Below are 18,432 nucleotides of genomic sequence, written 5' to 3'. Positions count from 1 at the left end.
CTGTGTGGACACACTACAGAGTCTCTCTAGATCTAGTCTCCTGTTGGATATTTAGGTTTGGAGCTATGAATACTTCGTGACTATGTGTCTAGAAGTCTTATGATGAGCACATTTTCATCTGTCTTGCATCAAGAGCCAAGGATGGAAATTTTTGCTCATAGAGGAAGTACTTGTGTTACTAGAAATCACCAAACTTCTTTTCCAAATGCCTGTCCTACCTCACGTCCACATGAATGCTGCACGATCCCTCTAGCTGCTCCATATACCTTCCAGGCTTCGTCACTGTGGGCCGTTCGTGCTAGCTCCTCTGAGGGCAAGCAGTGCACTTCACGCTGACTCTGCCCCCCCCCCCACCTGTTGTTTTCAAGGTCTCGTGTATCCCAGGTTAGTATAAAGTCCCTATATTGGGGTGGATGAAGGATGACCTTAAATTCCTGATCCAGATGTACTGCCACATCTGGCTAGTTACTACACATATATGTCTGAGGTGTTAGGGATCGAACCCACGCCTCACACATGCCAGGCAAGGGCCATAGCACCAAGCTTCACCCAAGCCTTCTCTCATTCATTTAGCAACAGTTTCTAATCCATGCTACAAAGGAGCCAAAGGATCAGCCAGACAGACTGACTTGGAAGAGAGGCAGGAGAATATAGGACAGCAAGGACCCTCAGAGGTGCTCAGGATGTCCAATGGGTGGGGGAGGGACAAACTTTAGTGTGAAGTCCTGGCCATCCCCCAAGGCAGGCTGGGTAGCACAGAGGCCACTAAGATGGTGGAAGCTGAAGTGGGGGCTGCCCACGAGAGACCCAAGGACTATGGTCAGAAGCCTGGCAACATCCTAAGCAGAAAAAGACTAAGGAAACAATAGAGCCCTGAGCCAGCAAGATGGCTCATAATCATCTATGGCATGCAGGTGTACATGCAGATAGAGCACTCATCTACATAGAATAAATAATTTTTTAAAGATTTATTTATTTGTGTATGTATGTATGTATGTATGTATGTATGTATGTATGTATGTATACAGTGTTCTGTCTGCATGTATGCCTGTAGGCCAGAAGAGGGCACCATTACAGACGGTTGTGAGCCACCATGTGGTTGCTGGGAATTGAACTCAGGACCTCTGGAAGAGCAGTCAGTGCTCTTAACCTCTGAGCCATCTCTCCATCTCCAGCCCCATAAATAAAATTTAAATAAACAAATGAATAATAATGGAGCCTGTAGAGACGGCTCAGCTTTTTAGCTTATTCATGGTTCTTGCACAGGACCTGTATGTAGTTCATACCAAGCACCCACAGTGGACAGCTCACAACTACCTGTAAGTTCAGTTCAGGGGATCAGAATCCTCTTCTGACTGCTACAGGTTCCTGCACACACATGGAATACACATAAACCCAAGCTGGCTCACACACATATGCATGTAAAATGAATAAATCTAAAAGAGCATAAATAAATAAATAAGATCAGAGTCCAGATTTTCAGATTCCAGGTACCCAGGGTTTGATTTACAATTCACTTTCCCCTCCTGCATGGCCTTGAAGTCTGAGGCCACCTGGGCACCAGGCTGCAGCAATGTCCCAGGAGACCATTGTTGTGTGAATCGTGCTCTTCCCCAGTCCAGTGTCCAACTTCAGGCTGCCTCCTAGACCAGGAAGGTGTGACCTCTCAAATGCACTCTGTAAGTCAGACAAACTCATCATTGGTGCCAGCGAGAACTTTGATGGCCTCACACCTTGGTTTGCTGTTGAGAACTTGAGGGGAGGGACCCATCATTTAAGTCTCCCCCAGGAATTTTAGCAACAGTGACTTAGGACTTGTTCAGGCATGGACGCAGCAGATTACATGGATGGGAACTGAGGCAGAGGCCTTCCAGGTTCTTTGTCCCTACAACCCCAGATGGGTCCCTTCCTAGGGTCATCAGAATTCTACAGCAGTCACAGGTGGCCTAGACACCTGTAACCCCAGCGTTAAGGATGCTGAGGCAGGAGGATGAAATACACAGTGAGATTTTGGCTAAAGACAGCAACAGGTCTTGTAACTATGCCATCGTGTGCCTTCTTATTTAGCAGCTGCCCAAGGGCAGCGACTCTCTGATCTGGTAGCAAAGCTGCCTGGCCCAGATCAAAAAGGAAAAGGAGAGGGATTTTTGCTGATGGCTGCATGGCAGAGGTAAGGCCCTCTGACGAGGTGAGAAAGGAGGTGAAGAGTCCAGACCTTAGGAGGACAAAGCTATAGGAGAGTTGGGCAAGGTGGCTCAGGCCATAATCCCAGGGGTAGGTAAGAGGGTCAGGAATTTAAGTCATCCTCAAGTACATATTAAGTTTGAGGTCAGCCTGGGCTACATGGGACCCTGTCCCAATAATAAACAGATACATACCGAGTGAAGTTGTAGGAAAAGGAAGCAAGAGAGGTGCCTAACATTTAGGGTGCAAAATTTGAGGGAGTGTGGCAAAACCTCAGTAGTCAAGACAAATAATTATCTAATGCAAAATGTATTCATAATACACAGCATATTGCAGTGCTGGAGATACAAACCCAGGTCATGAATACTAGGCCAAAATTGTGGAACTGCTAGCTGGAGAGATGACTGAGTGGTTAAGAGCCCTGGTTGCTCTTTCAGTCCTGGGTTCAAGTTCTCATCACCTACATGGGCAGTAACTCCAGTTCCAGGAGGCCAAATACACTTCCCTAGGTGCCAGGCAAGTGATGCCCAGACTTACATCTAGACAAAACATCCATATGCATAAAAATTTATTGTTTCCTCTTTTTTTTTTTTTTTTTGAGACAGTGTTTCTCATTGTAGCTTTGGAGCCTGTCCTGGAACTCACTCTGTAGACCACACTTGCCTCAAACTCACAGAGATCCACCTGCCTCTACCTCCCGAGGGCTGGGATTAAAGGTGTGCACCAGCACCACCTGGCAATAATTTTTTAAAGCTATGTATTTATTTATTTATTGACTTATTTTGTGTGTATGTATTTTGTGTGTATGTACTTGTGTGGCCACAAACATGTCGTGGCATCAGTGCCTACGTCAGAGGAGACTTGCAGAAGTCGGTTCTCTGGTTCTCTCCCTCTGCCGTGTGGGTCCTGGAGACAGAATTAAAGTTGTCAGTGTTGGCTTCAAGTGCCAGAACCTGAAAAACTATCTGGTGAACTAATATTTTCAAAAGCTAAAATTATTAGTAATAACCCCTATTACCTAAAGGAATTTATGTCAACGTGCTACAGAGACACCTGTGTGTCCATGTTTATATAGAACAACTCAAATACGAGGTATGGAACCAGTTGCAGTGTCCACTAAAAAATGAATACAGCACCTTCACCTGCCGAGACGTCTTGCCAGCCCCTCAATGAACTCTTTTTCAGCCATAAAGAACAAAATCCTGTCCTTTGCAGGCAGCACAATGGAACCAGAGAGGAAGTAGAATAGACTGGTGATCATCCTGTTATCTGGAATAAGCCAGACTCAGAAAAGGATGTCACAGGTTTTCTCTTGTGTCCCAGTGACATGGCGAAATACATCAAGAAGTACGGCAGGGAAATACAGGACCAGCCATGGTGCCTCCTTCTGGAGAATGGTGAAGAAACTCGAAATTGGCCAGCAAGCCAAGTACGGTTGCCTCTTCTCTGGTAAGAGAAGACAGGGCCATGTGCAGCACCTGTTTCCGGGGTTTGCATGAAAACGGTGCCTGGTGGGGTCCTGGGCCTACATCACCACCTCTGCTGTCACGGTCAAGTCGGCCTCCAGAGGCCTGAAGGAACTGAAGGACCAGGAGAAGTGTGGCCACCTGAGACAGTCCCAGCCTGCAGCACATGGGTTGATGGATGGAACAGTAAAAAATGTAACACAAGGACTGAGTGCGCCGCCCAGTGGTGAAGCCTGAGATTCTACTTAGTTCCCAAGGGTCCGAGAAGCCCTCAAGCTCCTGCCGTTCCTCCTGCCACCAGCAGATGGCAGAGTCAGCCTACGTCTGGACAGTGGTTTCCCACTGGGTCTCCTCTTTCCAGAGCTGTGAAAGAGAATGCTGATATGGTTCCAGGGATAGGCTAGTCATCCCCCTCTCCCCGTAAAAAGTGGAGGGTCTCAGATTTCCTCTTTCGACTTCTCTGTCACCCTTAGTATCTATCCACCCATTTAGAAGAACCAGACACCAGAATGAAAGAGGCCTATGAGTTTTTAACACAGAGACGTTCTGTCTTATTGTCACCCTGATGTTATAGCTGCTTATATTTTACTATTATTTAGTTTTTTTGTACGTTCAAACAATGTTTTGTGCTAGTCCTGAACTCACTAGGTAGCCAAAGTTGTCCTTGGACTCTTAATTTTTGTTGGTTTTTTGAGACAGGGTTTCTCTGTGTAACAGTCCTGGCTGTCCTGGAACTTGCTTTGTAGATCAGGCTGGCCTCAAACTCACTGAGATCTGTCTGCCTCTCCCTCCCAAGTGCTGGGATTAAAAGCGTGTGCCACCACTGCCCGGCATAGGTATTGTTCTTGCAGTGGACCTGTATTTGATTCCCAACACTTACACGGCAGCTCATTACTGTCCATAACTCCACTTCTAGGGTGTACATGATACACAGACATACATGTGAGTAAAACATTCATACACATAAATTTAAAAATAATTTATTTTTATTTTATGTGCACTAGTGTTTTGCCTGCGCGTGTGTCTATGTGAGGGCATCAGATCCCAGAGTTACAGGTGCACTAGTGTTTTGTCTGCATGTGTGTCTGTGTGAGGGCATCAGATCCCGGAGTTACAGGTGCACTAGTGTTTTGTCTGCACGTGTGTCTGTGTGAGGGCATCAGATCCTAGAGTTACAGGTGCACTAGTGTTTTGTCTGCACGTGTGTCTGTGTGAGGGCATCAGATCCTAGAGTTACAGGTGCACTAGTGTTTTGTCTGCACGTGTGTCTGTGTGAGGGCATCAGATCCCGGAGTTACAGGTGCACTAGTGTTTTGTCTGCACGTGTGTCTGTGTGAGGGCATCAGATCCCGGAGTTACAGGTGTTGCTAGCTGCCATGTGGGTGCTGGGAATTGAACCTGGCTTCTCTGGAAGAGCAGTGAGTGCTCTTGACTGCTGAGTCTGCTGAGTCATCTCTCCAGTCCTCATACACAGAAAATTTAAAAGTCTCTCTCTCTCTCTCTCTCTTTTTTTTTTTTAAAGGAAGAAAGCAGCTCAAGGCCAAGGCCAGCATTCTCTACATAGTGAGTTCTGGCCAGCCAGGGCTACGTGGCGATATTCTGTCTCGAAACAACAAACCTCAACCAACCCCCAACCAGCCAAACAAACAAAAAACTATATATATATATATTCTCACATCTATCATCCAGCACTCCAGGAGGAGGCTGAGGCAGGAGGATTCAGAGTTCACTGCTACCCCAGGCTGTATGGTAAGACCTTTCACATATATGACAAATAAATGATCAGGCTCTGGAGATGGCTGTCAGTAAGGTGTTTGCTGGTAGGTATGAGGGCCTAAGTTAGGGTTCTGAACTCACTTTGGGTTCAGAATAGAGCATAGAGTTGAACGCCTTTAATCTCAGCACTCGGGAGGCAGAGGTAGCATGGGGTGGGGTGGGGGTGGATCTTCATGAGTTTGAGGCCAGCCTGGTCTACATAGGAGCTCCAGACCCACCAGGGTTGTACAGCGAGATCTCAGAAGGAAAAGAATGAAAGGTCGCATTTGGTGGTGCAGTGCTGTAATCCCAGTGCCGGGGAGGTGGAGACAGGAGAATTCCCGGAGCGTGGTGGCCAGCCAGTCTGCTCTGGGTTTAGTGAGAGACCCTGTCTCCAAAGGGAAAGGCAGAGAATAATTGAGGAAGACAGGACGTAAATCACTGGCCTCCAAAAGCACACGCCACCCTATGTGCATTTGTGTATGAACATGCATACACATACACCAAAATAAACAAGTAAAGCAAGTACAGAAAACACGGGGGAAAGAGATGGGCCTGACCTGGGATTCAGTCTTCTTCCTTCCTTCTTCACGGGCCTCAGCACAGGAAGTTGAGGTTAGAGGAATATCCTGAGGCTATCAGTGAGTCCTGGTGGAGAACCAGTTTTAAACTTCCTGAAACAGCTCCTGGGTGGTCTGCTGATGCTCCTGAAGGCGCGGGAAGCCCCTGGGTGAGATGCAGCAAACAGATGTCTTCAGATTGTTGGGAATCCATTCTGTTCTTTGGCCGCTACTTTTGCTCTGGGAACCAAACATCTGTCCTAGCAGCTTCTCTGGGGACCCAGGGCGAGGCTGTGATGTTTTCAAGGGAGCTTAATACCACAACCTGGAAAGAAGGGAGTGAGTGCCTTGGGAATTAGGAGGGCAGCATAGGAGGAGGGTGGAGATGCACAAGGGGCAGCCAGCTGCCAGTAACGGACAACCAGACAGGGACCCAAAGCCTTCTCACCTGCTCTCCCAGTGGCAGGACCTAAGGCAGGACCTAAGACACGTCCAGTGAAGCGAGTAGGGAGGATGAGTACTGGGCCACACTCATGGTCTCTAGGAATGTCCTCTGTCTGTCTTTTCCTGATTCCGGGAGAGAAACCAGTAGGCCAAGGAGCCCAGGGCCCAGGTCTCTGCACACGGAGAAAGTCCTTTCTAGAAGGAAGAAAGAACTGGCCAGGTTCAATCAAAACACAGAGGCAAACCCAGAGCATCGGTTCCCAGAGAGCTAAGGGGGCCCCAGATCTCTGCCTGCCTGTGGGCAGGGAACCCTCTGCCACATCCCCAGCTGGGCCTGGCTCCTGGCTCCGGGGTGAGCAGTGAGAGAGAAGACGGCATGGATGAGTGGAAAGCAGAGGTGGGAACACGGAGACAAAGACTGAAGGGAGGGAAGGAGGAGTGTGGGGGAGTCGGGAAGCCTGTAGGGGGCTAGAAAGGCAGCCTGTGTTTAGTGCTGTCGGGAGGAACCTTTCTTCCCTGGGTGTGCTGAGAGCTTTTCAGGACACAGAGCTAGGAGAGGGGAGTGGGAAGGGGGCGGGTGATGTATCCACATGCCTGGGTTGCCGAAGAGAGGGTTAGCAGTGTTGATGATCGTCTTCTGATTACAGTGATGCCTTCTGGGTGTAATGGGGACACTGTTGTGTGACAAAACCCTTCCTAGGCAGATGCACACACACATCTAATTACCCCGGACAGGGAACTCACGACAGACTGAAGTATGGCTTGGTGAACCAGAGTTCCACTGGGGTGGGTTTCTTACAGGAGCAGAAATGACACAAAGACAGCTTCTCCACCAAGGCCCACCCCAGCATGGGGGTGGCTCACAAAGGGTGGGAAATCTGGAGCACACTGCACAGCCTGCAGGCTGCACAACAGGAAGGAGTGTCCTTTCCAAGTGACTGTGGTCTAAATCTGTCCCCAGCAGCTCTGCTGGTTACTCCTCCAGGGAGCTGGGCGACCTTCCACCTCTGAGAGTCTTGGCACCTATATCAGCAAGTCTCAGGAACTCTCAGCTTCTATTGCTTACTCTGGCAGGACGGGGCCTAGTGATTCTGGTCCATTTCAGGGACTTCCTGAAGCTATTTTGAGTTGTTTGCCTTCTTGCTTCAGGAGCTTCCCTGAAGGGTGGAGAGTTTCAGTCATGGAGGAAACGGTTATACAATCTCTCCTCCTCCTCACAGAGACACACAGAGCCAGGGCAAAGTCAGGTTTGGGGGATCTTAGAGCTTCAATAATTTGGGGGCTCCCTCGAAAAGAACACCAAAATTAGGAGCCTGGCCTACTGTATAGTGGGCCAGCCTCCATGTGGTCTTCTCATCCTCTGTCACCCAAGTCCTACCCGTTCCTGAGAGGGAGGTGGGAGCAATGAGGCTGATGACCTCGCCTAAGCCACCTCCTGTGTGACCAGCAGGATCCTTCATTCCTGACACTTCTATTTTCGATCACTGTCAAGATTAAAACAATACATGGATGTTTACCTTTTGCACAGCACCAAATCAGGGTTATTTAAGGACTGTCATTCTGAGAGATGGGGAGGGGACTGTTGATGTCAGAGTTATGAGGGAAGTTGGGGCGGCACAACAGGCAATTGTGGAAGGGAAGGAAAGTGCAATAGTCAGGGAAGAAAAGGCCACACACCAACAATCCAGGAAATACATTTAGCCTCCACTGAGGTGTTCACACATGGCTGCCTTTGTGTTTCAGTTGTTTTTCCAGAACGCTCTTAAACCAAAAGAGATATCAAGAGATATCTAGGAATAGCACGGTCATATAGTAGTTGGGACAAAAACAAAGACAAACAAACAAAAAATGAAACACCAAAATAAAATAAGATTTGGGGGGCTGGAAAAATGACTCAGAGGTTAAGAGCACTGGCTGCTCTTTCCAGAGGACCAGGCTTTGAACCCCAGTGCCCCACAAGGTGACTCACAACCATCTGTAACTCTCATTTTAGGGGATCTGATACCCTCTCTGGGCTTGGCTCAGACACCAGGCAAAACACCCATACATATAAAGTGAGAGTTAAAAAATCAATAAGAACTCGGGCAGTGAAATGACTTAGTGGGTAAGGGGTGCTCGCACCAAGCCTGATGCCCTGAGTTTGATTATCAGGACACTTACGGTGAAGGAGAGAACCAGCTTCTGCAAGTTGTCCTCTGACCTCTGAACACTTGCTGTGGTGGGTTTGTACACACACACCAAAAAAAAAAATAAATAAACTTGGCGGTGGTGGTGTGCGCCTTTAATCCCTACGCTCAGGGGGCAGAGGCAGGAGGACCTCCGAGTTCGAGGGCTACGGGGTGAGTTTCAGGACAGTCAGGGCTATGCTGAGGAACCCTGTCTCCAGCAACAACAACAACAATTATTTTATTATTGATTAGATTTGACTTCCTCTTGTTCTCAGTGTCCAGGCTCATTTCAAATGCCAAAATGATCAGAAATAAAACACAGAAGAAGAAAACAAAACCATTTCCTTCTCTTGGAAAGCAAACTTCCTCAGGGACTCAACGAGTTCATCGATGTAAAAGACAGGAATTGTTTTTTGATACCCAAGGTGTAAAACCTGCCAAGTTAATTTTTCCAAACCAGTAAAACAGCTTTAAGCCTTCTGTGGTGGAGTCCACTGAGACTTCTAATGTGTGGCTTTTGCACGTTTCCTTTTTCTTTCTGCTTCTCCTTGTTCTGGGGTTTGTCTCAGGCAAAAGTGAGCTACCCGTGTCTATAGACTTAGTCCTCAGTACACGCAAAGTGCTGGCCCCACTGTCCCTAGCCAGGGCCAGGCTGAGCAGAGGGACCACGAGCTTGTCACATCTCACGCGTCTGCAAAGCTGTGCCCACCAGGGGGCGCTGTGTGAATTGGGTTTATCAGTTACTGGCTTCTCTTCCTTCAGAAGGAAGCCTTCCAGTCCCCTGAGTTTTAAAGCAGGTAGCCTTGGGATGAATGTGACTCTCTGATGTGTTTGCCCCCCCCCCAGTAGTATCAACATTTGAATTTGAAGGGTACAGGGCTGGGGGATCTTGCACTGTTTCCATCTCTCTAGCAAGGGCTAAATAAATAGCTCAGCTGTTAAAATCAGTTACTGGTTTTGCAAAGGACTCTAAAGTTGGTTTCCAGGTGACTCACAGTTACCTGTCACTCCAGACGCAGGGAAATCTGATTCCTCTGGCCTCTGAGGGCACCTGCACTCACATGCACAGAACCATACATAGACATACACATACGTGTAATTCAGTGTTTTGTTTGTTTGAGACAGGGTTTCTGTGTGTAGCCTTGGCTGTCCTGGAACTAGCTCTTGTAGACCAGCTTGGCCTCAAACTCACAGAGATCCACCTGCCTCTGCCTCCTGAGTGCTGAGATTAAAGGTGTGCGACACCACCACCTGGCTGATTAAATGCTTTTAGAAAAAAAAATCTAAAAATCCCATTGCATGCCTGGATGTGGTGGCCCACACTGATAATCCCAGCACTTGGGAGGTGAAGGAAGGAAGCTTTGGAGTTCAAGTTTAACTTTACTGCATAGAAAGTTCAAGGTCAGCCCTAGGTAGCATGAGACACTGTCTATCTGCCCTCCACCCATCTACTGCAACATTTAAACATCCAGAGGTGTTAGATAGTTTCTTTTACAATCTCTGTGGAAATTAGGATTGTTGCCTAGGCAAAGCATATACTCTGAGGTGGGTCACATCTACCCTGTCATTCACAGCTGCCTGGCCTCTGCAGTCCTTTGAACTTGAGATCCTGCCCTAGGTTCTTGAAAATATGATATTTCATCTTAATCTCTCTCTCTCTCCTTCCCTCCGTCTCTCCCTCTCTCTCTTTCCCTCCCTCTCCCCCTTTTACTCTTACACACACACACACACACACACACACACACGCACACACACACGCTTGTCAGCCTGAGGGCAAAGTCCCAGTCTCCAGAGCCACAGGCCCAGCTCTTCTTTGCAGGTCTGTGTGTATGTGTATGAGTGGGTGACAAGGCTGAGACATTATGTTTTCCTTCTTAATACATTTATTTTAGCTGGGCAGTGGTGGAGCAAGTCTTTAATCCCAGCACTCGGATGCAGAGGCAGGCAGATCTCTGTGAGTTCAAGGCCAGTCTAGTCTACGGAGCAAGTTCCAGGACAGCCAGGGCTACACAGAGAAACCCTGTCTCTAAAACAGAAAAACAAACAACCAAGAACCATTTATTTTATGTGTATGTGTCTGAGTGCATGCATGTGCACCAGGAACATGCAGGAGTCAGAGGAGGTTGGAAGTCATCAGATCCCCTGGAACTGGACTTACAGAGGGGTATATGCTGGTGTGTGGGTGCTGGGAATCAAACCCCCGCCTTCCAGAAGAGCAGCCCCTGCTATTAACTGCTGGGCCGTCTCTCCAGCCCTCTCCCCTTGGCTTGAGAGACTGCTCCTAGGCCAGAAAGATGGCTCCATCGGTAAAGGCATTTGTAGCCCTATCTGCTAACCTTTTGGATTCCTTGATCCCACATGGTGGAAGAGTAAACCAGTTCACACAAGCTATCTCCTGAACCCCACAAATGCACCTGCGAGGACACACACACACACACACACACACACACACGAATGAATGAATAAATAAACAAATAAATAAATGTGTGTATTTTTTTTAAAGAAAGAAATTGTTGCTAAAACGGTGCAGAGGAGAAAAAGCAAAAACCGGTGCTGGGAATGGTGACAGCAGTCAGAGGGAGAGGTGGAGTGGGCACAAAAGAACGCAGCTGGCGACAGAGGCAGGCAGGAGTAAGCCCCAGGTGGCGGCGAGAGAAGTGGCTCACACTCTGCACTCAGGGCTTGATCTATACCGCTGCACGCGGTTGCTTCTCTCTTTAATTCACCCATTCCTATTTCTTGCTAATGTGTTTTCTTACTCTCGGATCCTCCAGGCAGCTCCCTCGTAAACTGCCCTCAGCCCCAACCTCTTCACCTCCTAGCATCCTGTTCATCTGGCCAGCTCTTCCCCATCACGTGACCCGAGCGTAAATCATAAGATTCTTCCCACGCCAGCTGCAGGTCTGCAGAAGGCTCTGCAGAGGCTGCGGGCCACGCATGCGTAATTGTAGGCGCACCTGCGCCTCTGCTGGCGGGGGAGGTCAGACCTCTAAGCGTCCCGCGGAATCAGCCCGGTCTGGTCCAGGGCTAAGATGAAGCGATGGACAGTGAAGCTAATTGGGCCCAAACTCCCGAGGTGATCTGGTTGTCGTTGCTGATGAACTCATAACAAGCTGCCCGCATAACCAAACCCCTGCTTCCGCTAGGGCTTTGGGACTGCGTTCTGGGCTCTGCAGTCCTCCACGGGGCCACAGGATCAGAGCCCCACTGGACACCAGTCTGTTTTGTGCGGTGTGGAACTCTCAGCCAACGCAGAATGCAGACAGCTGGGTCCACAATCCCAGGCCTCAAGAGCCTGAAGCAGAAGTTTGAGGCCAGCTTGGGTTACCTAGGGAGACTTTGTCTCCACACTCTCCCCACTAAATATAGAGTGTGTGTTGTCTGCCTGGGATTGATTGGACATTTTTGTGTTTGTCATTGTCCTGGATCCTCAGAGGCGCCTTGAGAGGCTTCACAGATGGGGAAACTGAGGCTCAGAGATGTCAGGAAGTCGTGGCCAGGTGATAGATTCTATGTTCAGCATGATCTCAAAGTCAGGGTAGAGATCTTTATTTTTCTGATAGGATTGTATATAAGTTCCGGCTGCCTTCAAACTTGCTATGTAGCCAAGAATAAAAGGATCACCCCAAACTCTTGTTTCTTCCCTTCCTTTGCCTCCACCACCTCCCAAGTGCTGGGATTATAGGAGCCGGCACCCACCAAAGTCAGGGCTCCTTGGGGAGTTTACAGTTTGTCTTTCCATTTGCCCTTTGAACTATCATTTTGAAACTAGCACCCATTCTGACGTTAGCCATCACCAAGTGACTTCCCAGGTATACACACCTGCAGAGAACAGTCTTTTTTGGTCTCTCCTCCTATGGAAAATAAGGAGCTATTTGCCGTATTTGAGGAGGTCCCTGGCACAGAAGACCACGCCTCCTGGACATCTCTGAGCACAGCAGCCAGGTCCACCCCTGGAGCTCCGCCTTCCAGCCTGACCCTCAAACTCTCTGATATAGTCACAACAGACCCCCCTTTCCTGGAGAAGCCAAGTTCCTTTCTGTTGCTGGGCTTTTGCACCTACCGTGCCTTTGCCAGGATGCTCTCCTACCCCCTCCTCCCTTTTCCTTGGCTCAGGGAGCCCACTCTGGTTGCAGCCTCGCCAGTTCCTTGGTCACAGACACTGTTTCTGTTCCAGCATTTTTCAGAATGCACGAACTCTTCCAATGCTATCTGTCCTTGCCACCAGTCCCTCAAGGGCAGGCCTCACGCCTCGCCTCGTGTACAGCACCTGGCTTGGGCATCTGATGGCTCTCAGTTAACCCTTACTGGCCCACTTGACTGGATGAATGGCAGTGGAGTCCCAACGTTCCTGCTCCTTAAGAATAAGGGTTTCTCAAGCTTCTACTTCATGCCTCTGTGGTAGACGCATTAACTGTGACGTTTCCATGCCAGCTGGCTAAGGAAGGAGCATGTGGTCTCACAACTGTACCCGGGGTTCCCTCAAGTTACACACACTATCTCCTTCTCCAGATGCACCCACAATCTACCAATGTGTTCTGTAAGCCAAGCAGAACTGAGACTTGGAGGGAAGACATATTGTACCTTCCCCCAAGGAAGGAAGGAAAAGGTTCTTAAGGATAGAGGCCAAATGTCTGGGTTCCTCTTCCTGTTGCTGTGGTTAAATAGCTGACGAAGTGAATTTAAGGAAGAGATTTATTTTGACTCAATTCAAGGGGAAGTCCATGAGGGCAGTGTAGGCAAAATGGTAGGAGCTAAAGATGGCTGGTCACATTGTGGCCACAGCCAGGAGGCAGAAAGCAGTGAATATTTGCCCTTAGCTCACAGCCTACGGGATGGTGCCACCCACAGTGGGTGGCCTGATGTGGGATTCCCCTCTGTATGTTGTGAATACCATTGGTGAATAAAGAAATTGCCTTGGCCTGTTGATAGGGCAGAACTTAGGTAGGCAGGGAAAACTAAGCTGAATGCTGGGAGGAAGAAGGCAGAGTCAGAGAGAAACCATATCCTCCCCCTCCCCGCCCCAGACAGACTCTGGGGAACTTTACCCAGTAAGCCACTGCCACATGGTGATACACAGATGAATGGAAATGGGTTAAATTAATATGCAAGAGTTAGCCAGTAAGAAGCTAGAGCTAATGGGCCAAGCAGTGATTTAATTAATATTTTCTGTGTGATTATTTCGGGTCTGAGCTGCCAGGCGGCCCAGAAACAAACTATTGGCCTCCCTACAACATGGGCCTTCCCATATCAGTTAAACTAGTCACAGGCGTGCCCAGAGGCCAACCTAATCAAGATGATCCTACCAACACTATATGAGCACAGGGTCAAATCTCACCCTGGCACTGGTGTCTTGAACTAGAACATACTGTCCCTTAGGTTTAGCCACAGTTTACTTTATGACCTTAGAACATTCCTCCTTAGGGTTTAGCTTCTTTTCTTGTTGTACAGTATGGGACAGTGGTGCGGAATTCAAATTACAGCCTTGTATTATTAGGGGCTCTTGCTCAGTTGGTCAACTGATTGCTTAGCATTGTTCTTTTTTTTTTTTTTAAAGATTTATTTATTTATTATGTAATCAGTGTTCTGCCTGTGTGCATACCTGCACCCCAGAAGAGGGCACCAGATCTCATTACAGATGGTTGTGAGCCACCATGTGATTGCTGGGAATTGAACTCAGGACCTCTGGAAGAACAGTCAGTGTTCTTAACCGCTGAGCCATCTCTCCAGTAGCATTGTTCTTGAGTGTGACGTAAATCAGGTATGGTGGTGCTGGCCTATAATCCCAGCTTCTGGGACGTGGCAACAGGAGACTGAGAGATTGAAGGTTATCCTGAGCTACACACCAAGCTGAAGGCCAGCCTGAGCTACAAGAGCCCCGTTTAAAAAAAATTATCACATGTCAGGGGGTGGTAGTATACACCTTTAATCCCAGCACCTAGGAGGCAGAAGCAGGTGTATTTCTGTAAATTCCAGACCAGTCAGTGCTACATAGTGAGACCCTGTCTAAATAAATACAATATTTGTTTTAAAAATACTTGGGCTACTAGTTGGTCACTACTCAATGAAATTTCTCTGAATCTCTGGGTCCTTGTCTGTCTTTTTTTTTTTAAAGATTTTTATCTATTTTTATGTGCCTTGGTGTTTTGCCAGCATGTGTGAAACTGCCTGATTCCCTGGAACTGGAGCTACAGACAGTTGTGAGCCACTATGTGGGTGCTGGGAATTGAATCCTGGTCCTCTGGAAGAACAACCAGTGCTCTTAACTGCTGAGCCATCTCTCCTGCCCCCTTGTTGGTGAAGTAATCACTTGTTTTCTGAGTGATCTGCAGAAAGGGCCCAATCACAGGGCTGTTTACATTGATGGGACATTCCCTGATTCACTCCTGTGTCTCCTGGTTTTTGGCTGGCTTGTGTTTATTGTTATCATGTATGAAGAGTCTCATGCTTGTCATGGTGTGTGGTCAGAGAACAACTTTGTGGAGTCATTTCTCACCTTGTCTCCTTATGTGGGCTCCGGTGTTATCAGGTCTGCTGGGAAATGCCTTTACCCACTGAGCCATACTTTGGGAGGCCCACTTGTTTTGCTTTTTTGAGACAGGGGATTACCATGTAGCTTAAGCTGGCCAAAATTCACAGAAAGTCTCCTGCCTCCACCTCTTAGATGCTGGGATTACAGATGTTTCCCACCATGTCTAGCTCTCCTTTATGGTTAAAAAATTAATTTGTTGGGCCAGGCGGTGGTGGTGCTCCCCTTTAATTCCAGCGGATCTCTGTGAGTTCGAGGCCAGCCTGGTCTACAAGAGCTAGTTCCAGTACAGGCTCCAAAGCCACAGAGAAACCCTGTCTTGAAAAACAAAAACAAAAATTAATTTGTCATTATTGTGTATATACGAGTATGTTGTGTGTGTACATGCTATAGCACAACAGTTCCAGAGAACTGTTGTAAAAATTTTGTTATATTTACTTAGTGTGTGGCACCAAGTGCCTGTGTGTGTGTGTGTGTGTGTGTGTGTGTGTGTGTGTGTGTAGGTCAGAGGGCAGCTTGTGGGAGTATGTTCTCTCTTTGCTCCAAGTGGATTCTGGGGATCAAACTTAGATTGTCAGACTAGATGACAAGAGCCTTTACCCACTGAGCCATCTCAAAGGCTGCTCTTTTGTGATTTTTTTTTTGAAACGGGATCTATGTAGCTCCAGCTGTCCTGGAATCACAGAGATCCACCTGCCTCTGCCTCCCAAGTGCTGGAATTAAAGGCGTGCGCCACTATACCTAGCTTTGTGATATATATTTATTGTTATTATTATTTTGGTTTTTCAAGACAGGGCTTCTCTGTGTAGCCCTGGCTGTCCTGGAACTTGTTCTGTAGAACAGGCTGACATCAAATTCAGGGATCCTCCTGTCTCTGTCTTCCAAGTGCTGAGATTAAAGGTGTGTGCCACCACACCAGGCTCTTTGTGATTTTTCTTTTTCTTTAAAAATTAAAAAAAGAGATTTATTTATATATGTACTGTATATGGTGTTTCATATGCATGTATGCACACCAGAAGAGGGTATGTATTAGGTACCATCAGACAACAGTCAAAGACAGCTGTGACCACCTTGTGGGCACTGGGAATTGAACTCAGGTCCTCCGGAAGAGCAGTCAGTGCTCTTAACCACGGAGCCATCTCTCTAGCCCCATCCTTTGTAATTTTTAAATTAGCTGGGCTTGTTAAGTTTTTCTTTGACGCCCATTGCATTTTGTTTTATTTCTCACTGTCAGGCCTCAAACTCGAGGCCTTACATATAACAAGCAAATGTCCTACACTGAGATGCATCTCCCACTCTTTTTTTATATTTCAAAAGCAATCTTCGTTGGGTGGTAGTGGCGCATGTTTTTAATCCCAGCATTCGTGAATTCGAGGCCAACCTTGTCTATAAAAGCTAGTTCCAGGACAGACAGCTAGGGCTGTTACACAGAGAAACCCTGTCTTAAAACAAACAAACAAAACAAAAAAAAAAAAAAAAAAGGAAAGAAAGAAAAGAAAAGAAAAGAAAAAAAGAAATGTTGCCTGAAAGGTGCGTGGCACAGAGTTTAGCGCTCCATCAATGATGGGTAAATAGACACAGGGATAGTTTCAATATACCGTGAGCCTATGTTGTGGCCAGAAATGGGTTCAGATGGAAGGCTCCCAGAAAACAGAAAGAGCATCACAGGCTTTCCGGAGATTCCCATGGCCTGGCTGCCAGGGCAGAGCTGATGCAGGGGATTTTAGGACCCTGAGCCCCGGGAGCGCGCATAAAGCGCAGGGGAGGACGCGCCTGGAGCCCATCCGCATCCTAGAGGGCGGGGCTTTCACGCCCGGGCCGTGCTACGATTGGCGGGCGCCGGCGGGTGACGATGACGGCTGACGCGAGGCCCCGCCCCTGCCGCCCCGCCCCTACCGCGCGCCGTGGCCGCTAGGCAGCCTCGCTCTGGCCCGAGTCGCGCCCCCGCGCCGAGTCCGCGCGTCAGTCGGTCCCCAGTGCGGCTGCGGGGCGACAAGCTGCAGACAGCGGGGCGCGCGGCCCGGGGGAGGTGACGGTGTCGCGGGAGGAGCGTCGGAGCCCGGAGACTCGCACAACGCCATGGCCCCCATTGGCCTTAAGGCGGTGGTCGGAGAGAGTAAGTGGCATCGGGGTGCTGGCCGGTGGGACCCGTTAGCCAGGCGTCGCCCTCCCAGGAGGGAAGCTCCTCTGGCTTGCTGCTGCCAGCAGGCTTCCCTGACTCACGCTTCTCCCCGATCCCCTCTTCACCTCGGTCCTTCTCACCCTAGACGCCTCCTCAGTCTCTATTCCTCCATCTCATTTTCATCCCGTCCCTCCTCCTCCACCTCACACCTCGCCTTCATAAACATCCCGTTTTCCTTTTTATCTCCATCACGCCATGTCTCCTTCATCCCATCCCGTCCCCTCTCTCTGCCTCTTCACCCCAGACCACGTCTCTCCCTCCCCCATCCGCACCTTTATCCCCTCCAGCCCGTTAGCCTCCTCTGCAGCATCACCCTTCTGCACCCAACTCTTCTCCACTCATTCCTTTTCTCCCGTCTCCCTTCTTTGCCTTCTGCATTTTCAGAGCTCCTGATTCCGCTCCCCCTCCCCTTTCCACCCCCCTGTCTCCAATCCCTCCCTCTTTCCCACCCTCCCTCGTGAATCGTGACGAACGAAGCCTGGCCTGTGTCCTCCTCCCTCCCTGTCTCCCTCTCCGGAGAGCAGGGCGCTGTCCCCCGCTGCAGAGACCCACCTGGGAGCTGCTGGGCGCACGCCGCCGGGGCTACTCCTGCCAGCTGGGGAGGGGACGCAGGGTTTTCCTGCGGCGCTGCTCCCGCCGGACTGGGGCCGCGGGGTTCTCTCCGCCTCCCCTTCCCGGGGCTGGACTTCAAGGGCGGGGTCTTAGCGGGGTCCGGAACCCTTCGAAATCCGGAGGGAGAAAGGAGCCTCATAGTGTCGCGGGAGGAGTGGCCCCGCCAGCGCCGCAGTCTGCAGTCTCGCTGCTTGCGCTGCTTGCGGGGCTCGGCCCCGGGCGTCGCTGCGGAAAAGATATGGTTGTTTATGGGTTTGCATGAAAGGCCCAGCAGACATTTTTCAATTTATTTTTATTGAACGGTGAGCGTCGACGTGAGAGTGTCTTGTGGGTATTTAAATACGGCGTTCTCAAATAAGATGGGTGACCTAGGTAGAAAAATAGTGCCTCTTCAATATTTTGGCACGTTTTTATAATGAAAACGTGTGAGGGTTGTGTGGCTTTCGCTGTCTTTTTAGAGTAAGAGAAAATGAAAGTGCCTTTTCCCTGTAGGAGAGGTGGAAATTTACAGTTTCCTTTTTCAGTGAGCCTC

The 18,432-nt window shown here is 49.0% G+C and overlaps 1 protein-coding gene and 1 long non-coding RNA gene across 3 annotated transcripts in view; one reads left to right on the top strand and one right to left on the bottom strand.

The window, feature by feature from the left end:
• Nucleotides 1–1,399: 1,399 nt before the first annotated feature.
• LOC130864306 (uncharacterized) lies at nt 1,400–18,027 on the bottom strand. Its single transcript, XR_009055974.1, has 4 exons — nt 17,841–18,027; nt 6,414–6,604; nt 5,966–6,290; nt 1,400–3,090 (listed from the first exon to the last, which is right to left on the bottom strand). It is a non-coding gene; the product is annotated as an uncharacterized LOC130864306 (long non-coding RNA).
• The window catches only part of Stxbp1 (syntaxin binding protein 1), a 61,602-nt gene continuing 60,176 nt past the window's right edge, over nt 17,007–18,432 (top strand). The window contains exon 1 of one of the 2 annotated variants that reach the window (XM_057754487.1): nt 17,007–17,222. In XM_057754487.1, the coding sequence (XP_057610470.1) occupies nt 17,186–17,222 (37 nt within the window). In that variant the 5' untranslated portion in view covers nt 17,007–17,185. The remainder of the gene's footprint in view (nt 17,223–18,432) is intronic. The other variant, XM_057754489.1, reaches the window with a different exon arrangement.

Source organism: Chionomys nivalis, chromosome 22 (genome assembly GCF_950005125.1).
Source record: "Chionomys nivalis chromosome 22, mChiNiv1.1, whole genome shotgun sequence".
Taxonomy (NCBI): domain Eukaryota; kingdom Metazoa; phylum Chordata; class Mammalia; order Rodentia; family Cricetidae; genus Chionomys; species Chionomys nivalis.
The sequence above is the reverse complement of the archived record's forward strand: the minus strand, read 5'-3'. Positions and strand labels throughout refer to the sequence as shown.